Here is a 26,833-nt window from a genome sequence, read left to right on the forward strand (position 1 = left end):
ACGGGAATGTTACCGTCTTTGGGCTGCAGGTAGAAGCCGCTGAGGGACGAAGACGCGTACTGATGGCTGCCGCCGCTTTCCGACGGGGCGTAGCCGTCCTGGCGATCGGCGAGCGTGCCCTGGGATGACAAGTAGCTGGGAATGTCGGCAGGCAGGTTGGTCTCATCTGGAAGGAAGCCATTACGCGTTTGTTACCGACGGGGTCCGGCTTCTCTTGCAGCGCGACCGGTCCTCCACCCACCCGTGTTGGTGACGCTGCAGTCCTCGCCGCGGCGCCGCGTGTGGTAAATGATAACCACCCAAACCAGCGACGTGCCCACCACGCAGCACACCACGGCGATGATGACGATCCCCACCGTGGTCCAGCCGTCGTCCTCCGACCCTGCCCCGCCCGCCACGCCGACTCCGACGGCGCCCTGCGCGCCGGACTCGCAGTTGGGATTCGGGATGACCCCAGCCGGACGTCCCCCTCTCCGTGCCCAACGCGTTGGACATCTCGCACGTGTCTTCCCGGCGTCAGCCTCCGCGGCGTCGACGATGATGAGGAGCTGGTTGGCAGCGGCAAAGAAGTGGCGCTCCGTGACCAGCAGTGGGCTGTCGTCTTTGGTCCAGTTCAGCCTCGGGGGGGGCTGCCGCCGGCTATGCACTGCAGGACGGCGGTCTCGCCTTTGGCGACGGTGCGGTCCACGAGCGGCCGCAAGAAGGAGGGCGTTTCTGGAAGAAGGAAACGTTGGTGTGATCATTGAGAAATTAGTTCTAAACTGGGGGGCCGGGAGGGGGGGCGGGCGGGGGCATTCTCACCCAGGACAGTTAGCGTGGCGTTTGCAGAAATGGCTCCGGCGGTGTTCTGAGCGGTGCAGCTGTACACGCCGATGTCTTCGGTCTTCGCGTCCACGATGAAGAACACGTCGTCCTCGGGCATGACGTGCATGCGGCGCTCCCGGGCGGCGGGGAAGTCCGTGCCCCCGTCCTTCTGCCAGGCGATCTGCGGTGTCGGGTGACCGACGGCGGCCGCACTCGAGCCTGGCTGTCGCTCCGGCGCGGACGCTCAGGTCCGTCGGCATCTTGGTGAGGGACGGAAGCACTGGAAGTGGGGGGTAGGGGGGGGGGGGGCAGGGAGTTAGCCAAACTCTAACTGTGGCAGACGTGATCCGTTCCTCCCAGACTTACTGTTGACAGTGAGCCGAGCCTTGGTGGAAATACGACGACCCAAAGTGGTTGGAGATAACGCACTGGTAGCGGCCTTCGCTGGAAAACGCCACGCCACGCAGCTGCAGCGTGGTCGTGTACTCCGTCACCTCCGTCGCCCCGCCCGCGCCCGCGCCCGCCTGCGCGCGCAGGTGCGCCTGGTTGTGGATCTCCGGGTCGTTCAGGGCCTCGTTGTCTTTCTTCCAGGCGAAGGTCATGGGCGAGTCGCTGGAGCTGGCCGCCGAGCAGACGAACGCACGTTGCTGCCCTTCAGCGCCGACCGCGTCTCCGGCTGCACCGTGATCTGAGCTTCGGGAAGTCGTCTGGAAAGAAGGCAGGATCAGCGACGTCGTGGGGGGGGGGGCGTGGCTCCGAAAGGGGAGGGCCAACTGGGAACAATCTGGATCCTCCCAGCACGTGCGCGTGTAAAGGCGCGAGATCATCGCTCACCACACACGAACTCCTCCTGGCCGACGGCGAACGCACTCCGGCCCTTCAGCGTCTGCGGGTGGGCGCAGCTGGCGTTGATGTCGGGCAGGAAGGTTTGCTCCGCCGCCCAGACGGGAAGCCACTTCAGCTGGCAGTCGCAGAGCAGGCTGGAGGTGTTGAGGCGTCTGTGGGGGGGGGGGCTCGGTCAACGTTCACTCGGGAGGCGGGAAGCTGAGCGACGTCAACTCCTGAAAACGGCCACACTTACAGTTCCAGCAGGTTCGTCATCTGAGAGAAGGCGTTCGCTTGGACGGACATGATGGCGTTGTCGCTCAAGTCTCTGCGGAGGAAGGAGGAAAGACGACGGTCAGGCCTCACAGGAAGCCGGTGCCGCAGACTTCAAGAGGAAAGTCTGGGCTGCAGAACAATAAAACCGTTAATCAGGAGAGGCCCAACTCGGTGGGGGGGGGGGGGGGGGGGGGGGGGCGCGCGCTTTGAGCTCTAATTGGAATGAGACGCAGCTGCCGCACGCGCCGGTGATCGATCGAGCCTGCCGCTGGAATAAAGTTTCTCTTGATCCCGCTTCGAAGCATGATGGGGAATGAAGGCGGTCCAACAAACGGGACCGTCTTCACGCCCTGCTTAGCTCACAGACCTCTGGAAACAATCGGTGACACGCGAGGACAACTCACAGGTGCTGCAGCGCGTCCAGGCCGGAGAAAGACTTCCTGGTCACAGAGCGGATCCGGTTCCCCTGCAGGAGTCTGGAAAAAACGGCAAACAGTCCGATCAGTTTCAGGTCCGGCTTGAACTCGCCGGGCCGGGCAGCGTCTCGGTTCCGGAGCGAGACGGTGAACTCACAGTCTCTTCAGCTTGTCCAGCGCAGAGAACGGACCGTTCATGTCTTCGATGGTCCAGGAGATTTCATTCTTCTGCAGGTCCCTTTTCCAAACGGAGACAAACCACATTGTAAAAAAAATAAAAAATAAAAAAAAGCCACACCCAAGACACCAAGTGAAGCCGCTGCGTTAACAGACGCTTCATGTCGCGCGTCACGTGATGCGGACGAAGTCGGAGACTTCAAAGCAGCTCCGCCGTCTTACAGGAAGTTCCTTCTTTTTAAAGGTTGGCACGGCTTCTCTGTGTCCCGTCCAAAGGCGTTTAACGGGAACGCGCTGCGATGCAGCATGTGCAGCATCTTAATGCGATTTACCCTCAAAGGGGAACGCCGCCTCAGATCCTCCATTAAAAACATCACAAGTCGGTGATAGAATAAATGTTTTTTAATATTGATTCATCCGTGACCGAGACTTGTTCTTCTGTTAACTAACTCCAGCCGAAGGACGTCCGCTGCTGCGAGAACCTGCAGAGGGCGGGGCTTAAACTGACTCCTTGCAGGTGTTTGGTAGGCGGGGATTCACCCATCAATACAATACAACTGCACTACCTAGTTCTTTAGCAGGTGCCGTTTCTGCGAGGTAAGGAAAGAAGATGGAGATTTTTTTTTTTCTGCTGTTGTTTGACCCCCTCGGCTGCTTTTATTTTACTGCCGAGTCCTTTTCCTCGCCGGCGTGCCTGGTCACGGCTGATTGGGACGGAGTCGCGCATATGGATGTACGGTGGGGGCAGGAAGTCTGCAGGCCCGAAGCGGTCCACGTGCGCCTCGGTGCACACCTGCCCTGTGGTGACCTCAGTAGCACAGGGCGCATTTGGTTCCAGTTAAAAACCCAACCAGGGGAAAGGCTGGGGGGGATGGGTGGTTGTTAGAGTAGGCTGGGGGGCGGGGGGGGCAGGTGTTGAGGTTGAGCCTCTTGGGGTTTTATTTAGTGAGTGTGGAGAGACCTCCTCACAGTAATCTATCTCACATCCCCAAAAACAAATCAGACGGGATATTTCCACTCGAGTGGAGGATTAATGGCCGACTTACTGAAGTGTCATCGGCATAGAAAAGATTCAACCGTTTACAGTGTTTACATCACGGTGGTTCTGGAGCCTTATTGTTAAAATTGGAGAGTGTTAGCTTAGCTTAGCACAAAACTGGAAACTGCTGAGGCTCAATAATAAATAAGTTGTACGCGCAATAGTTTATTTAAAGTTGTATATACGTTATTTGATTTTCTGCATTCATCTATTATTTAAATTAAGAATTTCTTTTAAATTACAGTTAGATGAAGTTAAAACAGTAAAACTGAGGTCATGGTTGTGAATGTTTTTTAACACCTGTGCTGGGAGTGAGTTTGTTTACACGCCCCCCCCCCCCCCCCCTTAAAACAAAAAGCGGTGTCATTTCTTGATTCCACTCACAGCGCCTGCAGCCTGGAGAGGCCGCGGAACGCGCCGTCAGCGATGAAGCTCACACGGTTGTGTCCGACGTGGAGCTCGTCCAGCAGGCTCAGGCCGACGAAGCTGGACTCCTCCAGCCTGGACAGATGGTTGGAGGAGAGGTCGCTGTGGGACAGTAAACAACAACAACATGAGAACAGTAACAGGAACTGGTATAGCAGAAAAAAAGAAATGAATTACATTCTGAAGTCTCCTCATTTGTCCTCAACCTCCGTGTGTTTACGCTTTATTGCTCTTAAAGATAATACGACTAACTTGTCAACAAAAATAAAACAGTCTCACATTCAAAATGATTGATCGACTTCATCTAATTTGCATGTTCCGATCTTATTATTTGATCAAAGAGTAATCCGAAGAGAAATTCTGACAAAAACGGAGTTTGTTTTCTTGAGTTTTAAGTAAACTCAGATGAGGCCAGATCAGATAGCGGTGTGTGTGTGGGGGGGGGGGGCAGCTTGTTTACGCTCACGTTCATGCAGGGGAAAAGAAAAACAAGTTATCTCGGCAGACGTGCCAAACGTCCAGGAATGTGTGTCGATGGTGAGAAGGGGGGGGGGGGGGGGGTGATATGTTGGCAGAGCTGGCAGAGCATTAAGAGGCTCTGCTTTGTCTGAGTCGACGTGGGGAAACTGGAGAGTGACGAAGGGGCCGGCGGGAGTGCGAGAGAGAGGCGGAGAGGGGCGACGCGGAAGTGGTCTGAGTTCAGGGTGTGAATGGAAAGGGGGGGGGAGGGGCAAACCAGACCGTGGGACTCACAGCTCGCTGAGTTTCTGGCAGAACTCCCAGGCGTCGGGTCGGATCCTGCTGATGGCGTTGCGCTGAGGTGGAGCTGCTGCAGAGTCAGCAGGCCTGTACAGCCAGCCCTTACTCACCTCCGTCAGGTTGTTGTAGTCCAGCTGCCTGCAGCCCCGCCCACACGCACACACACACACACACACACACACACGCACGCACACGCACACACGGTGAGACTACGTCACGTCACGCTGGAAGAACAGAACCCGGCGCGCCGTTCGCTCACAGGACTTCCATGCTGCTGAGGCCCCAGAAGGCGCCGTCCATCAGGCGGCTCAGGCCGTTCCGCTGCATCTTCAGGGAGCGCAGGGCGTGCAGGCCGTGGAACGCCAGACCCTCCACCCGGCGAACCCGGTTCCTGCTCAGCTCCCTGAGGCGCACGGGAGAAGCAAGCGTGACGTAAGCGCTGGAGCCGGGCGCCGGTTTGCTGATGTCCGGGATCGATTAAAGCTCACAGGTGCTGGAGGCGGGGCAGCTGGAATATCTTGGCGGGATGGTCGACAGGCGGTACGGTTCAGACGGAGAAACCTGCAGACTGCTCGACAGGTTGGTGAAGCAACCCGTCTCCAGCGACGAGATGCGGTTGTTGTTCAGGAAGCTGCGGGGGGGGGGGTTTGATTAAAATATTAAAGTTTTAATTAATCAATTACTCACAATTGTTCTGCTTAAAATGCTAAAATCAAGCCCCAACAGAAGCGGCGGAACTCACAGGTTCTTGAGGGGCAGAGCGGGGAAGGACTCGGCTTTTACATCCACGATGTTGTTGTTGCTGAGGTCCAGCGTTTCCAGGGCGACAAAGGGCGGAGCCGGTCCGCGGAGATCCCGGTGATCCTGTTGTTTGCTCTGAAATCACAAGACACCGTCGCTCCAATAAATGTTTCTGACAGAAACAGCTTCGTGTTTCAGTCTCGCTTCTCAATTAGCCTGTGGTACGGTAAAAAAAAAAAAAAAAAAAACCAAGACGACCTCTCGCACGAGTGCACGGCTGGAACGAGCCGCCCAAAGAGGTGCGCCGTCACAGTTTCTCTTTTCGCTGATGTTGCGTGTATATTTCAAGGACGCTGACAAATTGCTCGGCGGCGTGATCAATGTTTCTGCACCTCACGCCAGATCCCAGGACGGTTTGTTGACGTGTTACTTTGTTTATAAAGTCATTTACCAACAAGGTATTTAAAAAAGAAACCTGCCAATTACTTGGGCTGATGAATGGCGTTCCCTCAGTGAAGGCATGCCCCGGCAAAGCCCAGCGAGCTGCTTGGTTTGGAAACGGAGCCTGCACAGTGCACGCTTTGTGCATGAGACAGGCTGAGGAAGGGGGGGGGGGGTCAGGAATTCCCTCCAACGTACCAGACTACAGGCCTCGTTTTCAGTATTCATTGAGAAGGTTACAGCCCCCCCCCCCCCTCCAGCTACACCTTACTGACCTGAGAGCTGTTAGTTTTCTGTTTCTTTTTTTCCAACCAGGCCATGAGAAAATTAAAATAAAAACTCCCCAGGGGACAGTTTTATAAAGTAGGATCAATTTGGGATGTCATTAAGAGTTAATGATCAGAATCACAGTTACTAATAATAATAAAAACTGGTTTGCTTTGCTCATTTTTAAATTGTGAATCCTTTTTTTCCTGCTGTTTTATCAACATAAAATAACATATGGATTTAAAATAAATAGAATTATTCCGGCTTTAAGCTCTCTGTCTTGTCTCTGGATGTGACTCCAGTTATTAAGTCTGTTCTCTGCCTTTTGCCGGATTCGCCCAATCGTCGGTCTCAGATTTGATTCAGTGCGTCCGCCGCCGGCGGAGAGAAGGCATGGCACCGTGCTGCTGCAACACGAAGGTGTCTCGCTTTCTTCAGAAACCATCACGCACGAGAGAACGCCGCCCCACGTTCAAGCTTCATGCTGATGTTTTCTATCTGGAATAATCTCCTGATTCAAACAGAAACATTCAAGAGAAGCTGCCATTGCATGTTCTGAGCAGAGAGCCTCACTTTGGTGCTGTGCCAGGGAAAGAATGTCAGGCGAGGGGCGACCACAAAAATGTCAAATCTCTTGCTACAAGAAGTGCTAGAAGACATCAAAACAAACCGTCGACGGATCCAATTGTTTTTTAATGAACCTTGGTTTACAAACAGCGGCTAGCTAGCATGCCGTCGCACAAAGGAGCTAAGGTCAACGCACGCTTTCTGTGAGCCTATCCCAGCTCGCTACAGGCAAGAGGCGGGGCACACCCCAGATGAGACGCCAGCTCATCAGCGGGACACGAAAGGCAAACACACACACACACACACACACACACACACACACACACCTATACGGACAATTGGAGTGATCAATTAACCTAATTTGCATGTTTATGGAGGTGGAAGGAAACCGGAGAACCCGAGGCATACACAGTGAAAACATACAAACTCCTCTTGCTGTGAGGCAACAGCGCTACCCGCTACGCCAGCGTGCTAAAATCCATGTGGTTAGACGCGTTGCAGGATGTGGATGGCCGATGGTCTGGGTTTAAAATGATCTTTCTTGAACAGACGAGGGGAAATATGAACCAACTACTTCTCTTGACAAAATGCCGAAAGACATCGAGACATTGTTTTCTGTGAATATCACAGAACGCCGTCGTTTATCTGATGAACGCGACACCGATCGCCGTCTACAGCGAGAACGCCACAGGCGGCTCCATTGTCTGGAGATATGCAGCGGGCTTTCCGTGCACCGCAGCCCCCCCCCCGGTCCTAAACAAAGGCACCACACACCACCTGTGTCTTTAGTTTTCAGGTTCCCCTGATTGGTCACTGAGAGGAAGGCGTGGTGAGAAATAACCAGTCCTCCCAGTTTCTCTGGGGGGGGGGGGGGGGGGACACAGCAGACCACGGGACAAGTGTCCCCTTTAAGTCCGTGCTGCTGCTACTACAGCCACAGAAGGAGTTCCTTATGCGCACGCGCAAGTACGACACTTTATATATATATAACTTCCAAAGCAGGAATGTCACCCAAAGCTTTAATTGCACATTTGCAGAGTTTCCAACCCCTCTGAGAACTTGAATCCATGAAACATGAGAGGAATAAGTTTGGCTGAAGCTTTTTTTTTTTTATGACACCAACATCATGTGGCTTCGACACAAGCGACCGGGGATCTCCACCGAAGCCCTCGGTAGATCAACCTAAATGACGTTTACCCGCCGAGCAGCCGTGAACGGGGCGCTTTAGCCACTTTAGCAGCGGGTAAATCAGTTTAATGGAAAGTAGCTTCTTCTAAAACCATCTCCTCCTCCTCCTCCTCCGTGTGTGTGTGTGTGTGCGTGTGCGTGCGGTGGTGCGTTTGTGTGTGTGTGTGGTATTTCCTATTGGAAAAAGAACAGAGTTTTGAGAAGCCATCCGACGACTCCCTCGCTCTGCAGTGGCGCCTGTAATGAAAGCCAGGGCTGCATGGACGCCGCATTAGAGCCTGCACACGTCTCGCTCTGACGGCCGGCCATCTTAACATGTCGGCGAGGAAAGAAAGCGTGAAAGAACCGTCAAGGAGTCAAGGACCTTCGTGTAACATGACGGGGGGACACATTTTTCCCGTTACCACATATTTATGGTCTGCCTGCATTCAGAGTAAATAGCGAGATGCACACACATTTTAAAAGTTGATTGCATTTGGTTGATCAAAGTCTGTGTTTTCTCCGTAACTTAGTGCGTCAGGTCGGGATGTTTCTGAGGTCGCCTGCCGACCCGCCAGTCGGCAGGGACGACGTCTTCTCCCGTCTTCCGTCAGTAAAATGGACATTTTTGCTGGTTGAACTCGTTTCTCTCTGGAAATATAATCTGTGCTATTTAACAGTGCAGAAAGTATCAATGATAAAGAATACTAGATAGTGGAGAACGGTGGTCAGCTTGAGTCATCATAGAGAATAAATGCTTGATTTTCTATTATTGCAAACCATGTTTTTGTGTTTTTGCCGGTTCCGCTGAAAAAAATCATGTTGGATTTTGAGAAATAGTGATTTATTGAAAACGAGCCACAGACTAAACCCCATCCGGAGGTAAAAGTCCGTTTCATCTTTTGTAAAACCTTTTTGATTGTGACTCCAATCGCCACCGTCGTGCTTTCTAATAATCATTCTCAACAAGGCTGCCGGTGGTAATCTGGAATCTCCGAGTCATTTGTTGCCCCCCCCCCCCTGAACACAGGCAGAAGGCTTTCGTGGCGGTGGGGTTTACCCCCTCCATAAATTCCAGGGAAATTGTTCAATGAATTAGGATGATCCCGACTCGATCGCTACCAGCTGCGGGGTTTACTGCCGTTTGTTTTTCTCAGCGCTAGCGAGGTCAAAGAAGTCGGCGAGCGCTGCCGCTCTGTCTGACTGGCTGTTTGAATAAGTGCTACTCGATACCCTGAGCGCTTTCTTTCTTTACTATCCCCCCAGCCCGGAGAAACCGGAGGAGGGAGAACAGTTCTGGAAAATCACGCCGAGCTTCCGAAGACAGGCAGCGTGAGCGAAAATGTGAAATTCAGCCTGGTCCTCCCCGTGTCCTTGTTGTGATGCTCCCGACCCCCCAGGCGGAAACGCTTTAATAGACTCACCGTCTGCTTTAGATTTCACGTTTAAAATATCAATGTTTTACAGTCAGGGCTGCATGTTTAGATGTTTATGCGTCTTTCTGTTCTATTTGCTGTGAGACAACACCAGACAGTTCCTGAATCCATCCAGTTACAGATCATTCCCGAAACGGAATAATTTCACTTCTCTGAAGGAGGAACCAAAGGCAGTTTTCTTTAAGCCCCTAAACTAAATTAATCCGGCTTCAGTTCTGGTTCGAGTTTGCTGGCATTTAGGTTTTAAGTCAAACAGAATCTTTCATCTTTACTTCAGTTAGTAGGGTATAGCGTTAGCGAATGTTAGCAAAGCTGAGTTGGATAGTTCTGCGTAATTAACATAATTGGTGACTTCAGTCTGCTCTATTTGTGTGGATTGCATTTTAATATTTATTATAATTACAGAATTTAACTTAATTTCTAACACAAATGTAAAAGACAGCATTAAGACATATAAGTGTTATTGCTAATTAAAACTCAGGAATATTGTGTAGCTAACGTAAATTAAATGTATTGTCTCAGGGGGTGTTTTTAATAAAGTTTTGTGTTGATAACCGGGAGACAAATGCGTCATGTGACTTTGTGAGTCAGAGTTGTGCTCTTAAAAACAGAACAGCTGTTGTATTTATCTGCAGTGTGTTAAGGTAGAGTTTAACACGGGCAAATAAACTGAACTTCAAATCAAATGCAGAAATGATGGTTTGTGGAAAAGTCTGGAATCTCTTAAGTGGAGATCTGTGCGGCAACTCATTCATCCAGGGTTGCTCAAGGGCACTTGAGCAGCGCACACAGTGACGGCAGATGAAGCCATGACCTCTTTCTAACCACTATGGGAACAATGTTATTTGTATGTGGATTTATCGATTTCATTTTTTTTTGTCTTGTGTCTATTTATAATCCGAGCTTCAATTAGCGATCCAAACATGTAATCAGAATCGGACGTTCCCTCCCGATCAGGACGCGACAGATATTGTCATTACTTTTAATCAGATCTGGAGTGAGACCTCTCTACTCCACACAGAGATGGTAACGCGTCCGGCGTGACATCACTTCCTGTGACCCTATTGGTTGAATGCTGGCTAAACACGGAAGCAGCTTGTATGTCTTCGATGTGGAAGTACTTTGAAGTGGGTGGCAAACACCTGGCGATTGAGCTGCTGTTCATTTTATTTTAAATATTGGTATTTAATATTTCCTGTTGCACGAGTCCAAGTCCAAAGTGGAAAAAAAAAGTATTTTATGTATTACTTGAATGTTCAAGATACGCCACAGAAGTGCTCTGTTTAAGAATTAAATGTTGAAATAATAAAAAATAAGGGACATCCTGGATCCGTTTTTTTTAATTTATTGTATTATAGAAGTATCGGATCAATTAAATTAAATTAAATTAATCAGGACTCAAAATCAAACCTGGTCGGGACGTCCCTCGCTTCAATGTACAGTGTAAAACTAGCAGAACTCCTCCTCCAGGGTGTGTAAAGCGTTCTACCTAAACGACCAAACATCTCCTTCTGAACTTCGTAGCCGGAGGCGACACTCGAACGTGCAACCGAATCGTCTCCGGCTGAACGCCCTGCAGCTGCAGCGCAGCGTCGTGTCCCGGCGTGATGAGGAATACGCCTCACCCAGACGGGCCGCTGATGCATTCTTCAGCAATAAGTTCACGTCGGATAATTCTGAGACGTGCCGCAGAAAGAAAATAAAATTGCTGCGGTTTCTGAAGGCGCGTATTGCACAACAAATGATTTGTCTGGCTCGATTCTGAACGGGATGAAATACGACGAGTCAGACGTTTGTTGACTTTATCAGCAGGAGGGAACTCGCAGCCGCGGTTTCAGCCGAGCGGCGAGATCAGATGCCGCTTCGTGCGTTTCGGGCCGATGGAATGAGCCTCGGGAATCCAAACATAATTAGAAGCCTGTCATAGTCTCACGATGCCTTTTCTGCCCGCCCAGCATCACGTCACGGCCTCCAGGTTAAACATACACCGAGAGCAGCACCAGCCAGCAGGGGAAACATTTCCATTCCCATTGACGATGGCGTTTGTCTTCAACCATGTGACCCGTCTGGGGCTGGGAGCCATGTCTCCGACTGGCTTGTCTGGGAACTGGCTGATCTCAAGAGGGAAACGGGGGGGGGGGGCTTGACCCAGAAATGGCAGCTCTGGCAGCTCTGGCAGGATAACCAGGCTGGAGCGAGTCTGGGGAGGCGTTTCGGCGGCGCTTTCAAACACGTCTGACTTACAGAAGGAGTGCTGTGATGTTGGACGCGCACGGGCCCAGGTCCGGCACGTCCTCCAGTTCATTGTGGTTTAGCTTTCTGAAAAGCAAACGGGTGAAAGGACGGTTTTGTCACATCAGGGCGGCGATGCAGGGCGTTTACTTTGCGCACGTGCTGCGAACACAAGGCCTACTTACATTTCACTCAGACGCCGCAGTCTGGAGAACAAAGTGGCGCCGAGCACCTGCAGTCTGCTGTGGCTCAGGTCCCTGTGAAGGAGAAGAAGAACAGACACTGGTGTCGGCCATGGAGCTGCAGCCGCCCACTGGGCTTCACGTCGCAAGCATCATTAGGGACAAGTCCTCTGGTTGCGTCTTCACGCTGTGAACGGCGGCGGCGCATGAAAGAAGAGAGACCAGAATGGAATCTGCGTCGCAGATAAACTCGATGTGATCGGCCGTTTCTGCAAAGCAACTTAAAGAGTTCCAGAGCAGACCGCCTCCCATCCAGAACGGCCTCGACGGGCCTTTATGGTTCAGGTCCGGGTCTCTGCTGAGAGGCCGAGCCGAGCCGCACAACTAATTATCAAATAAAGTTAGCCACGCCTCTTACGGGCTTAAACGCCTTCACGCCAGAAAGTAGCTCTAAACACGGAACTACTTTCATTGATATTTGGCTGATTTTCCATCTGAAGAAACAGAACTTCTGGACCTCTGCTACTGGACTGATGCTCATTACAGGTTGTGATTTCCCTGCGAGGCTGGGCCCGACACAAGCCCAACAGAACCGGGCCTTGGAGTCCATCTTGGCTGCAGCTCATTGGAGATGAGATTCTCCAAACAGCCTCGTTCACCATCCGGAGGCTGCGCACCATCAACGCTGTGGTGCCAGACCCCCCCCCCCCCCCCCCCCCCCCTTCTCTCCCTCCTTACCTCCGTCATCTGGAAACCATCAAGGAACACTGGGAGGAGGGGAAGAACTCATCAACTGGTAATGCATTCACAATGCCGGGAAAAGCGAGAGGGACGCCTGCTGCAATTTCTCGGGTCTGTTTTTGTTCGCGAGTTTCATGAACCACTCAACTGAAGTTTTACTCGCCTCTCTGAAGCCAACCGCCCCGTCCTCCTCGTTCCAAGCATGGAGCCGTGATGTTGTTGTTGTCATTCCAGTGCTAAGGCCCACATGGGAACGGGCGGCCTATCACACGCCCAAGATAAAAGTTAAGTAGCGCTAACACTTCCACTTCCCTCACAAAGCGGTGCGAGATAAGACGCCGAGCTGCGTGCAGGCTCTATCTGGCGGAAAAGCACCGCGCCACTTTCTTATCAAACACTGAGACGGGAATAAATGAGCCACTTGTTACGAGAACAGATTACGATAATGCAGCAGATTATATGTAATAGTGCACATCTATAAAACAGTCTCGGACACACACGAAACTTGGTTGTCCATGTTTCGCTATGCCGTGAGAAATGTCAAAACTAGGGGCGTTAAAGTATCGCGTTAATTGTGAATAATTAATTACGTTATGTTTTTTTTTTATCGCGTTACTGTAATTTCTAATCTCTAACTTTACCGTTTCTGTATTGTCGTTTTATAAAACGTCTGTCCCTCCAGCAGGAATTAAACCCACAGATTTTTAAACTTTAAATTGTCAAAGCCCCCCCCCCCCCTCTATCTGTGACTTCAGCCTAATCCCGCACGCTCCTCCTTAATCAGAACCATCGCTGGTTCTGGATTTGCTAATTCAGCAGAAATAACGGGGTGCTGGAAAACAAAGGGCCCGGCTGGGTTAAGATGTGCGGGAGAGCCACATAAATTAGCATGCTGGAGTGAAAAGATTTTTTCCCCCTGTGTGGAACTTTTTTTTCCGTCTTCTTGGGAAGGCCCGGCCTCGGCTATGAGGCTCAGGCTGGGTTTGTTTTCTCTGGCGACGTTAAGTTTCCAGAGCAGCACATTTCAGAAAGAGAAAAACTAAACCGCTCTGATCAGGCACTGAATCACGCTCCAACTCAGGACGGCAAAAAATAAAAAAAAGTCCTGCAGCTTCACCGGGGATGATAAAATCAAGACAGAACAACGATGGAAGCGCTGCAACGTGCTGTTTGAACTCCAGCAGGCTTCAGGCCCGAGCTCAGCCTCATCTCAGTTCATGGAGCCTCTGGAAGCGTAATGGAGGCATCAGGAAGGAGTCCAAGGCTGCACACGGACTCCATCTGATTTATGCCGCTGTGGTTTCTGGAGGCCGGTGAAGCTGAAACCTAAACGCCGAACCGACACCGATCACTGCAAATAAACCGCGGAGGCGGTCGAACCATCAACACGACGGGATGCCTGAAGCTGCAGGGAGGAGGCTGCGGGAGGCCTGAGAGGAGACCGAAGTCAAGCAAATACTAGTGGGACGGATAGTCCTCTGAATCTGCTCCAATCAGAGCCGCTAGTGGGACGAATAGTCCTCTGAATCAGCTTCAATCAGAGCCGCTAGTAGGACGAATAGTCCTCTGAATCTGCTCCAATCAGAGCCGCTAGTGGGACGAATAGTCCTCTGAATCTGCTCCAATCAGAGCCGCTAGTGGGACGAATAGTCCTCTGAATCAGCTCCAATCAGAGCCGCTAGTAGGACGAATAGTCCTCTGAATCAGCTCCAATCAGAGCCGCTAGTGGGACGAATAGTCCTCTGAATCTGCTCCAATCAGAGCCGCTAGTGGGACGAATAGTCCTCTGAATCTGCTCCAATCAGAGCCGCTAGTGGGACGAATAGTCCTCTGAATCAGCTCCAATCAGAGCCGCTAGTGGGACGAATAGTCCTCTAAATCAGCTCCAATCAGAACCGCTAGTGGGACGGATAGTCCTCTGAATCTGCTCCAATCAGAGCCGCTAGTGGGACGAATAGTCCTCTGAATCTGCTCCAATCAGAGCCGCTAGTGGGACGAATAGTCCTCTAAATCAGCTCCAATCAGAGCCGCTAGTGGGACGAATAGTCCTCTAAATCAGCTCCAATCAGAGCCGCTAGTGGGACGAATAGTCCTCTAAATCAGCTCCAATCAGAGCCGCTAGTGGGACGAATAGTCCTCTAAATCAGCTTCAATCAGAGCCGCTAGTGGGACGGATAGTCCTCTGAATCTGCTCCAATCAGAGCCGCTAGTGGGACGGATAGTCCTCTGAATCTGCTCCAATCAGAGCCGCTAGTGGGACGAATAGTCCTCTGAATCTGCTCCAATCAGAGCCGCTAGTGGGACGAATAGTCCTCTGAATCAGCTTCAATCAGAGCCGCTAGTGGGACGGATAGTCCTCTGAATCTGCTCCAATCAGAGCCGCTAGTCGGACGAATAGTCCCATGAATCTGCTCCAATCAGAGCCGCTAGTGGGACGGATAGTCCTCTGAATCTGCTCGAATCAGAGCCGCTAGTGGGACGAATAGTCCTCTAAATCAGCTCCAATCAGAGCCTCTAGTGGGACAAATAGTCCTCTAAATCAGCTTCAATCAGAGCCGCTAGTGGGACAAATAGTCCTCTGAATCTGCTCGAATCAGAGCCGCTAGTGGGACGGATAGTCCTCTGAATCTGCTCCAATTAGAGCCGCTAGTGGGACAAATAGTCCTCTGAATCTGCTCCAATCAGAGCCGCTAGTGGGACGAATAGTCCTCTGAATCTGCTCCAATCAGAGCCGCTAGTGGGACGAATAGTCCTCTGAATCTGCTCCAATTAGAGCCGCTAGTGGGACGAATAGTCCTCTGAATCTGCTCCAATCAGAGCCGCTTCCCCACAATGATAAGCCATCAAAACACACACACGTACACACGCGCACACACACAGATGTGCAAAAACGAATCCTGTAGGACCAATACATCAGAAATAACAGCCGATAAGACACAAATAGATTCATGACTGATGCCGACTATTAAACTCAATTGAAGACAGATTTCCCCAAACTTTGATCTGCAATTTAAGATGAAGTTTAAAAAAAAAACGTGCACACGCAAACACACGCACACACACACACACACACATACCAATCCCTCCTCAATAAACAACAACATATATTGCAAAGCCAATCATGTTGCTGCTGAACCCTGCGTGGCTTTTCCCGCAGTTCACGACATGTTCCAAGAGGATTAGTAATAACAGTAATAGTAGTAATAACAGTAACAGCAATAACATGTTGTTACTGTTATTACTATTACTGCAGTAATAGTAATAACAGTAACAGTAATAACATGTTATTACTATTCCTGCATTAATAGTAATAACCGTAATAGTAATAACAGTAATAGTAGTAATAACAGTAACAGCAATAACAGTGATATTAATAACAGTAACAGTAATAACATGTTATTACTAGTACTGAAGTAATAGTAATAACAGTAACAGTAATAGTAATAACAGTAATAACACAGGCTCTTTAAATGCACTCACAGTTGAACGGCCCATTCCGGGATCGCGTCTGGCATTTGCCCCCTTTTCATGCGACTGCAGTCCAAGAGCTCCCCAGAACACGAGCAGGGGGGGGGACAGGTCCTCGGGTTCGTACCAGATCCACGCTGTAGCCCCAAAAACACGAGCAGAACCACGGCGAACCTCTGCGGAGAGGAGCGCATTTTCTCTGATCTCCACTCCAGGTGTCGCGCAGCCAATCCAGAGAGAAGCCGCCGGAGGATCCCGAACGAACCCCGAGTTCCTTAGATCCAGTCCCGCGTTGTTCTCGGAACCGCGAGGAGAACAACGTTCTTCTGGAACTCGCCCATTCCCGAGGAGAAACCTTTTCTACGGTGCGTCTCGCTGGCGCTGTCGGGGCAACTTGTGCTGTGTGTGCAGGCAGGATCCCCACAGCGCAGCGTGAGCGCGCGCCAGAGGTATGCGGGGGGCGGGGCCACCGGGAGCCTGGGACTTGTAGTCTTTACTGGCCCTGCAGCCTGCACGCTCGCTTCGGAGTGAAGGACTCTGCAGTTTTCCATCTCGGTCTTCTTTATATTATTTCTAAATAGCTCTGGCTGTACATATGCAGCTAATATAAAATCGATTTTTGTTAACATTTCATGCTAAGATAATAAAATGATGACCCTTCTCGTCCTCAGAGCAGGAATATAGCAGCGTGCATATCATTAGTGGAAACTGTAATAAGGCTAAAACACCTAAATTCACTAACAGCTTCCAGTTAACATTCTGCTGTTGAAAGACAGCTGACATTTTCTCACTTTGCTATTTAAAAATGTTTGTGCTCCTGGGGCATTTCCATATTAAAAGCCCCTTCATGGGATATTCATGCCCAGGCAAATGGGTTTAATTCCCTTCGGGCAAAATGCTGAACTGCTTCCTGTTGACCCAAGGTCATACTTTCCCTGCCCATTGACACGTCCTCTCCTCAGCAAGGACACAAGTTCATCAATCAGTTGTCATGCAGACAAAAACTACGCTAAATGTCAGGGACCATGCATGCAAAACAAAAAACAGAAAAAGGTCCCCGGCTGGTGTTTAATATTCACTCTAGTTATTAAAGTATAGAATTCTGCATCTATTTCATTTTAGTGACCTGCAGTCATCAGTTTAATTTACTACCCTCTTAAGGCATTAAGGATAAAAATGTCCTTGATGGTGCACGAGAGTTAAAGTAAATGTTAAAAGTTCACTGCAAAAAACGAGATCTCATTTTGAAAAGCTTCAGGAAACAATCAGTGATTTGGGTGCTCGCGCTTTGTTGCTAAGTTCTGGTAGCCTGGGAGCTAAACAGTTTCATGCAAGTCGTGCATCATGCTAAATGAGGTGCGCGACCCAAAGTGAAGGGCTTTGTAATGTTAGGAAATAGCACTGTCAGCTAAGCAAACTTCAATGTCGGTGTAATGTGATTTATATATGCAAACAGTTATCTTCTGTCAGTCAGTGATAGGAACATGAGAATGGCTTTCTCTGGTGTGATCCCATTAAATTAAATTATATCTAAATATGTGTTTAGAAATACATTTTTACAATAGGTTTAAAAAAAATTTCCATGTACTTGTATTTACTTACACATTGCAACACTTTTACTGACCTGTTGCCGGTGATGAGCGATCAGAAGTGCTGTCCTTGCTTTGACAGCTGTGACGGGGGCTTCTCCAAGGTGTGAGTCTCTTCACCTGGTCAGGTAGACAACTCCTTTGAACTGAAAAAAAGGTCACAGGGCAAAGACATATTTGTCAAGAGGGGTCATTGATTAACTAAGAACTACATCATTTATCAAAAGGATAAAAAGGTGAAACATCTTTTTCGTCACACTTTCTTGGCTTCTCTTGTTTTTACCTGTGGCGACGCTTTCTAAACACTAAATTCCCACTTTTGTTAGCATTGATCTGGTATTTGTTGATATTTTCTCTGATCACCCAAATTGATTTCCCTTTACCGGCTCCAGACTGCCCTTCTAGTTATTGACATCAAGATGAAGATTTAGCACATTTCCTGCTGCTCCATTTGCTCTAATCTTTACATCTAATTAAAAGTTATCAATAAACCTGATTTTGCCAGAAACAAACTGGCTGTTGGGCAACATATTGATTGTATGTGCTACGTATAGGTTGATGGGGCAAACTCCAAGTGATTTGTTGATTTACTGTTGTCCGATAGTGAAAATGGTGATTCTCCTTACTGCAGCTATAGACATTTTGTTTTAACAAATTATTTTATTTGCGATTTCAAAGGCTCCATCCGGCTGAAACATTATTAAATGCAGTTTCTGTCTGCAGCTCAGTAACTTAGCTGAAGGAACGGTCCCACCCTGTCGGGTGTGTTGACTTCTCAGCAGGGAAGAAGCAAACACAAACACCGACGTAGCAGGAATCCAGGGGGGGGGGGGGGGGGGGTGGCATGCTGGAGTATTTTGCCTGCTTGTTGTGATTGATTAGATCCCTGCAGACTCCTGCAGGATGGGGGGGGGGGCACGGTCCCAATAGACCCGCTCCTCGTTGAGCTGATTGCTTCCTCATGGCCTCCTCTGCTGAGGCCTCACACTGGGAACCAACACTAGGCAGCAACAACACCTCCCTGCAGCTTGACAAGTTGTTTAATCTTGAGCCCAAGGAGAAATTCGTACTTCTATTTGAAGTATGTGCCAAAAACTCTGCCTCCAATTAGATGTTTCTTTTTTTTTTTTTTTACACTTTCTTCCAGTGTGATTCGACTTGCTTATTATAATTATTTTCTTCGAAAGTTTTGAATTCCCTGAATTGTCTCGTGAAACTGTTGTGGCTGGAGGTTTGGGTCCGTAACACCAGCACCTAAAGGGGCTCTCGCCCCCCAGGACTGACAGCACTGCTACCCATCATGCCTTGCAGCGGATCCCCAGATTTCGCATTCCTCTCCTGCTGAAATCCTATTTTCTAGCCGCCACTGATTTGTTTGGTCACAGCGGCGCCTGCATGATGGAGCATCTCCCGTACCCCTGCCTGCACCCCGGCCTTGGAGCATAGTGCAGGCCGGCCCGTCGGTGAGTAACTCTTCCAGAACGCACAGATGTTGGCAGCGACTTCTCCGGGCTGCTAATGCTACATGTGGCTGGCAGCCAGTCATTATGCTCAGAATAGAAGCAGCACTGAAATGTCCCTACCCAACATGCCGAGCTCCAGGTATCGCCCTCTGCCAGGAACAACACACAGTCAGGGCATAGCATGGCAGCAAAGGTGTGTGTGTGTGTGTGTGTTCACTGTGGATTCTGCTTACGTAGAGCAACACAGAAGAACAGGTGAGGAAAACATACATGAGTGAAACTCTCTTTATTAGTTAGTTTAAATTAGGATCTTCATTTATAAAGTCTGAATGAGAATCAAATACATTTTCTATAGATTGCGTTTTACTGCCAAATGTAAAACTACGTCACAAACCGTGGTTGTGTTGGAACCGCGACTATTTCTGGGCCCAAACTGAACAGGAATGCGTCTCTGCACGCTGCGAGACTTTGTCCACCTGCTGCATGTTGTTTCTAACGTAGCTATGAAATGACACAAACTGGCATGCTTTTATTTAAATAATAAAAAAAAGAAGTAAATTAAATGACTACAAATAACGTGAAAGCGGTCTTTTGTGCTTTGTGTCAGCAGGTCTGAACTTACATTCATTCAGAAGCATAAGCATATCTAACATTGTGAATTAAGGCATGCAGCTGTATGTTTTTTCTGTTCCAGACTGCGGTTGGGAAGCACAGTGGTGCAATGGGTAGCGCTGTTGCCTCGCAGCAAGAAGGTTCCGGGTCCGATACCTATCTGTGCAGGTTCCTCTTACATCCAAAAGACAAGCAATTTGGGTGAATTGATCACTCCAAAATTGCCCGTAGGTCTGAGTGTGTGTGCTTGTTTGTCTTTCATGTGGCGACGTGTCCGGGGTGTACCCTGCATTTCGCCCTCAGTCAGCTGGGATGGGCTCCAGCAGAACCCTGACAGCGGCTGTAGACGAGACGATTGAGGACTGCAGTCGACCTTTGGGACTTCTTTTTGTCGGCTGCTCCACAGACGTGTGTTTTTTTTTAAACTTTTGTTGGATGGATGGATGTTTTTGTTTTTGTTCGTTTTGTGGTTGATTGTAAAACCTCATTCGCACACATTCATCATTGTAATGTTCTGCTTCTGAATGATTTGGAGCTCCACCCATTTCTCAGAAACCAATCAGCAGCACTAAATCATCTGGAGGTGCAGCGCATGACACGCCACAATGGCGATGCTGCTGTCTCCTCCACTTCTAGCTCCGCCTCCTGTCTTGTCCTCAGAGACACTGTCTCTAAGCCGTCCATCATGGCCACTGTCTTGTAGACCTGTCCCTTTGTCCTCGCCGACACTCTCCTATCACAGAGCACACCTGATACTATGTTTGTAATTATCTTTCACCCTGAGCTGAATTTGCAGCAAATCTATGACTGAATTTTCCTGTATTTGGCAGCCAATAATAATCCTGTCGGTTCGATACCCAATTAAACTCTCCAATCCCCTTTTTGCAACTTCCCCTCACTGACATTTTGCTTCACAGCATTCTGTGTTGATTGATGCAGGACCGCGTTTTACATGTCGATGAATCGTCCCATCAGAGAAACGATAATAATAAATGGGCTCTGAGTTCTGTGTCAGAGACGAATCCCAATGAAACGAAACCCTCGAGTCGAGTCGAGGGAGATTCTTTGTGCCGCTGAAGGACGCTCCACTTCTGCTCTTTCAGCGCCGCTCCTATCAAATGCTTCTTTAATCAGACGGCGATGGAATTCTAATGGTCCCTTCCAGCTCCGGCTGTGCTCTGCTAAACAAGGCAGCAGTCATATACCAGACCTCCAACTCCAGGACCCCCCACCTTCACACACTCACCTCACGCACTACTCCCCCCACCCGGAAGAAGCCGCGGTGGGTCCAGAAGGAGAGTGATAGAGAAACGCCAGCTGTTCAAACGGCAGGGGAGGCATCAGCGCGGTTTCTGTGCAGAAACGAAAGCACATCGATGAAGAAGAAATGGAACGAGCGCTTCATTAAAACGAGGTTTTATTTACAGCTAAAACTGATGAAAGTCGACACAAACTATATCACAGCCTTAGAAAGGAAGTAAATAAAGGAAAATCACAAAATCCTTGAAGGGGGGGGGGGGGGGATTAGCTCAGTGGCAGAACATGAGGCCCGCCCCCCGGTTCAATCCCTGGCATCTCCACTTTAGCTTTAGGTGGTGTAGTGGTTAGTGCTGTCACTTCACTGCAAGAAGGATCCTACCTGTGTGGAGTTTGTAGAATCGTCCTCCAACCTCCAAAAACATTGATCAGGATTTACTGTAAATTGACTCCAGTCATTTCAACATGGAAGCTCCAGCTTTAAAACGCTATAAAATAACCAGCAAATGTGATTGGGTATACGCCCCCCCCCCCCGCCGGCCTTCCATCTCCACTAGCCTCCTGTCACTTTTTTTTTAACCCCTCCTCTCCCACCTCCTCTGTTCCTCCACTTAGCTTCGTCTATATACACTGGAGAGAGGGGATTATCCCCCCCCCCCCTCTATCCAATATGAAATATTTGAGTCTCGGTTCTGTTGAGAAAACTTTCTGACGGCTTTACCAACGGGTTGGACTCAACATCTGGCCATTCACTTGCTGAAACACAGATGTAAAAGCCGCTTCGGACAGGTGCGGGGTGTCTCCAGCTGTCGGATGTCTCCCAACACCTTAACCCCCCCCCCCTCCAGAGAAAGGTGCCAAGGAAACAAGCTGACAGGAGAGGTAAACATGAAGGTGAGGATGGAGCCTCTTCCTGCGGCGGCCTCATCAGTCATAAATCAAGATCAGGGGGGGGGCAAATATTAGCCGGCGGAGAAGAAACATTACAAGGTGCTCAGAAGATGATCTTTTTTCATGTGAAGGACATTTCTGGTGCACAGTGACCTCTAGAGGTGGAGGTGATGCTGATGCTGAGCTTCATTAGACCCCCCCCCCCCCTCCCCCCTCTATGAGGAGGAAGAGGCATTCTCTGGCAGACTGTGTGAGCAGTTTCCATTCAGGGTTCATTTATTATTCATTTATCGTCCACTTAATCTTTCGCTGTTGGTGGAAACAGATCTAATGAATAGTCCCAGAGTATAATGGGGCTTAACACAACGCAGTCTATAAAGTACTGTACTTAAGTACTGCACTCAAGTGCTGTACTTAGGTACTGGATCTGCACTACTTGAGTACTTGCTGCTTATACCCCCTTCTGCCTCTGCTCCACTGATTGGGCGTGAGGTCATTCCGGGTACCGAGTGATGAAGTCATCGGACCTTCAGAAATATCTGAGAGATTCAAACTGTCAAAGCAACTGTGTCGCCCCCCCCCCCCCCGCTCCCACTGAGCATCACCACAAAGCCCAGAAACCCAACAACGGCTTGTTCTTGAGGCTTTGAAATGTTGACCTGAGTAATAGTCATATAATATTATATTACATTAATATAATGTTGTTCGACTTGGACGGTTTGTACATGAGACCGTGGGAGATCGAGATCTTCTCTCATGAAGTAACGAACCTAAAGTGACTTCCCACTGAGACTGGAGGGGGGAACCCCAGCCTGAGGACATTTCTGCCCCCTGCTGGTGGGACAGCATTACTCATGTCTGCTTGTGTTTGTCTTTCAATTCATTCAGCACAAAATGAAATGCAACAGACGTGTAAGGCAGCTTAGATGTCGCGTGACGCAACGATGAACGTCTGCACGTCTCACCTGAGCAGCTCCTGCCTCTCTGGACAGTTCTCTGTCAGAACATCCTCTCTGGTTCCTCAGGTTCTCCTGTTCTCTGTGTCGTCCCGTGTTCCCTGGTTCTATCTTTAATACCTGGGGAAACACATCCAGGTGGAATCGGGGGGACATTTTCACAACAAAACAATTTCGTTTTTGGACCCTTTTCAATAATGTCTCTCTGATTACCTCCACTAAGGAGGTTCTGTTTCTGCTGCCTTCACCAAGACACGGTGGAATCAGTAGTGGACAAACGGATTTGTTGTGTCTTCAGAAGCTCTGGATCCAGATCCAGAAGAATCCGCCATTACTGGAAGTGTGAATAACTTCTAAACTAATAATGGAATCAACCCAATCTAATTTCTAAAGGTTTGTTTTCATGGTTAAGCAATTAAAAACAGAGATATAATAAATGTAGGGCCTTTATTTCTGGTGTAAATCGCTATATAGGGAGACTGAACTGCTTGGCGGAGGTCTGCGCTCCCCGAGTGCTTTTCTAGCTTAACATATTCATGATATAAACGACTGTAACAGTCAGAGCTTGGCTAGTAGCCTGCTGCGTCTTCTGCCTGTGTGTATAATTAGGAACCTGATGGCACACATTCGTTTATAGTGAGCAGAGATGAACGGCTGCAGCTTCTCCTGCAGGAGAACCAGACCGACCCACGTCCCACGTCTGCCTCCGGAGTTATCCAGCTTGAGCTCCAGTTCGCTTTCCACACCTTTTGTTGAACTCTGGGATCAAACCTGGATCACGCTGCTGGCAGGAGGAATCCTACATCACGGTCGAGCTGCAGCAAGATAAAATAAACCTTAAAAAAAAGATCAGGTTTTTCATTTGTTGCATTAAAGATGACATTTTCACATCATTCAGTGATAAAATATGTCTGATCGCTACAGAACATGGTGAAAATCCTTTATAATACACTGTAGCCTTTCTTCTCATATTTTTTTTTAATATTCTCTCATGATGCCCCCCACGAGACCCAGAAACACGTTTCCCTCAAAGACGGACCTCGGCCTCAAAGGGAAGACTTGTGCATCCAGAATCTGATTCCGTCTGTGACCTGAAACCTTTCACTTTCAAACTGTGAGGATCGTGTGAATCCTCTTTTATAGATGGAATTACAACCAGGAAGTGCCTCCAGAGATTCCATTCTGTTCAGTGTGTGTGTGTGTCCTGAGACATATCTGTGAGAAACTGGCACGCTCTGCTCGTGCCTGCACAGGTAATCTCTGGCTCCTCCCATGCCAGCAGGTTGGCGTCTTTATGTGTCCAATGTCAGTTAAAGGAACAGGAAACAAAGTCTGTGCTAAACTTCATGTTAAATATTTGTCGTTGGACAACGTTAATCTGCGTGTGGAGCATCGGGGATTACAGGTGACTGTTTAAATCAAGCTTTACAGTCCGGACACCGGCGTGAGGAAACTGACGCCGTCCATGAGGACGACTGTAGCGCTGATATCTCACCCTCAGGTTTGTGTGTTTGGTGGCACAAACAAACTCTGTCCTTTCATTCCGCTGCACCCTTTTTGGGAAGGAGTGGCGCTCGAAAGGCTGTCGTATTATTATTTGCCTATATTTTGTCTTTGCAGAGGAACCGGCAGAGCTGCAGGATCACATCCTGGGTTTTTAGCTGGTCGCTTTTTGAATATAGCTGCCCTCGAAATGTAACTTTATCAGATGAAAACTATATATACAGAATATATATATATATTTATATAGTTATTTATTGTTATTATTATTTTATTATCATTACTATTATGCAGGAAAAGCATAATAACACATGGGCATATTTCAAGGCATATTTCATTTGACTTTATTTGTATTTATTATTAAATTAGCCGATATGTAACATGGCAATCTACATCTCTACACTGTTTCTCCTGTTATACTGCTGTCGTACATGTCCTGAAGTACTCTGACACACTCCAGACCTCCTCATGCAGGACCACCGTTCCTCTCTGGGCACCCTGTCGTAGGTTTTCTCTAGATTAAAGGCACAATGCAGCTCCTGCCGACCTCCCCTCTACTTCTCCTTTGCTAGCCTCAACGCTAACGTTGCGTCTGAGGTACTCAAAGCAAAACGTCTTTGGAGAGCTTCTTTGTAAAAGGGAAGAAGTTCCAGAAGAGGAGCCGACGATCTCAAAGAAAAGAAATGCTTCTTTTAACAGACAATACCAGGAGTCATACTTAAAATATGGGGTTTTCCAACAGGTGACTCGTGCACCAAGCCCACCTTGCATAATACATGGTGACAATTTAGAAACTGAGGCAATGAAGCCTTCAAAACTCCTATGGCACAAAACTCCTAAAGACCAAGAACCCTGCATGGATTAAAAGAGAAAAAACGTGAACATGAAGCAGAAGTATTTTTGAGGGCCACAACTTCAACAAAAATGTGTGTTCTGGTGAGTAGATATTGGTTTAATAATCATTGAATAGTTATTACAACTGCTTAATATAAGGTTTAGTTGTGACATTTACATTGCTCTTTTTTATTGATTTAATTAACCCCGGTATCAAAGCGGTCCGTGGCAGGAGAAAGGCTGGACAGCCCTGGATTAGACTCCGTTATTGTCCCCTACTGTCTGCAGAATGCCGGTGACTCTGTCTAATCCTCCACTGGGTGTGTCCAGTGGAGGATGTCTCCTTTGTCCTCAGCAGGAGACTCACCACAAGCACACGCCTCGCTTTAATCTGAGCTCAAATGACCCAGATTGAGAGGCTGCCGTTTTGAGCGTTCCAGAAACATGCAGGACAAAGTCGGCCTCTGAACGGGTTGATGTGAAAGTCAGTCTCCTGGAAGTATTCCTGTCTCCCTCACCGACTCACATTTCAGATGATTTAATCTCATTTCAGCTCCTTCCAGTCGCTCCAGATAGCTGGTGATTATTTATAGCATCTAATTATGTGTGACAAGGAGTTTTACTGAGAGTCGGTGATGCTTCAGGTAGACTGGAAGACAAGACAAGACAAGACAAGACGATGATGCCTTTTGGAAAAGTTTGTTTTCTTATAGTGCATCAAACAATTTGAAACCTCCTTCCATGTTTACTTCTTGCCGCCAAAGGAAATGGGTTTCATTACTTTATTGGTACTGTAGTCTAAGAGTACCTGTTTGCCATGGTGGAGAATTCACACATAATTTGAAAATATACATACATATGTTAAATATGTACATTTGTAAAATAATTATATATATATTTGGATTAACCACACAGAGACAATCATTATTATAATAATAATTATAATAATTATTATATAATTATAATAATAATAATTGTGTGTTATTATAATAATTATAATTATTATTATAATTATTATAATTATTATGTCCATAATTTTACAATCATTTACCACGTTGAGAAGAAAATGGGTTCACGTGTTGGTTCTGGCTGAAATGTTATTGATTATTGTTTGTTAGATAGATCCTACAAAAAACAAAAACAACAACAACAACAACAACAACAACAGCTGTATGAATAGATCTGGAGGACGATTTCTGGAGCGTTTTATATACATCCATTGATCAAATAAAGTATTTCTGAGGTTTGGTAAAGACCAAACTAAAAAGAAAGCCCCTTTTTAGCGCTCCTCCAGCTCCTCTCCCTCCCCAGCGGAGAGAGAGAGATCTCCCTAAGGAGGTGAGGAGCGTTCAGGAGCTGGATGGAACTCTTACTCGTGAATGGCTTAGTGTCCACCCGCTGGAGGAGCGCCGCCCTCTGCAGCGCACGACGGCTGCGCGTCACGCACACAGTGAAACACAGAGCCGTCCACGGCGCAGACACACGCATCTCTCCGCGCCAAGGTCACCGGCAGCCCCGCACAGGACGCGCTCACCTCCGTTCCGCGCAGGTAAAGTAGCCTTTAAACGCCTTTTTTTTTCTCCGCGACGGCGCGTAAAGACGAGCCGCCGCTGCCGGTGATCAGGAGGATTAAGCAGGCTTTGTGGACGCGCAGAGATGAGCGTGCGCGCTGCGATGAAACACGTCGAGAGGAAAGCTTATAGGACGCGGATGTCTCTGGGAGGATTGAGTGCAATTTGTGATGCGCTCAGGAGCATTTGGAAGAAT

General features: G+C 48.6%; 1 protein-coding gene across 1 annotated transcript in view; it reads right to left on the minus strand.

Annotated features, from left to right (window-relative positions):
• The window catches only part of lrig3 (leucine-rich repeats and immunoglobulin-like domains 3), a 16,579-nt gene extending 421 nt beyond the window's left edge, over window positions 1–16,158 (minus strand). The window contains 27 exon segments of the mRNA XM_068755506.1: window positions 3–166; window positions 242–462; window positions 464–506; window positions 509–631; window positions 634–714; window positions 802–1,012; window positions 1,014–1,084; window positions 1,171–1,198; window positions 1,200–1,444; window positions 1,447–1,497; window positions 1,500–1,511; window positions 1,639–1,802; window positions 1,886–1,957; window positions 2,310–2,381; window positions 2,479–2,559; window positions 3,922–4,065; window positions 4,717–4,777; window positions 4,780–4,810; window positions 4,812–4,860; window positions 4,982–5,125; window positions 5,211–5,250; window positions 5,253–5,353; window positions 5,465–5,558; window positions 5,561–5,598; window positions 11,586–11,660; window positions 11,759–11,830; window positions 15,977–16,158. Coding sequence (XP_068611607.1) covers window positions 3–166; window positions 242–462; window positions 464–506; window positions 509–631; window positions 634–714; window positions 802–1,012; window positions 1,014–1,084; window positions 1,171–1,198; window positions 1,200–1,444; window positions 1,447–1,497; window positions 1,500–1,511; window positions 1,639–1,802; window positions 1,886–1,957; window positions 2,310–2,381; window positions 2,479–2,559; window positions 3,922–4,065; window positions 4,717–4,777; window positions 4,780–4,810; window positions 4,812–4,860; window positions 4,982–5,125; window positions 5,211–5,250; window positions 5,253–5,353; window positions 5,465–5,558; window positions 5,561–5,598; window positions 11,586–11,660; window positions 11,759–11,830; window positions 15,977–16,158 — 2,670 coding nt within the window.
• Between the last annotated feature and the right edge of the window lie 10,675 nt (window positions 16,159–26,833).

Source organism: Brachionichthys hirsutus, chromosome 22 (assembly GCF_040956055.1).
Source record: "Brachionichthys hirsutus isolate HB-005 chromosome 22, CSIRO-AGI_Bhir_v1, whole genome shotgun sequence".
Lineage (NCBI taxonomy): Eukaryota > Metazoa > Chordata > Actinopteri > Lophiiformes > Brachionichthyidae > Brachionichthys > Brachionichthys hirsutus.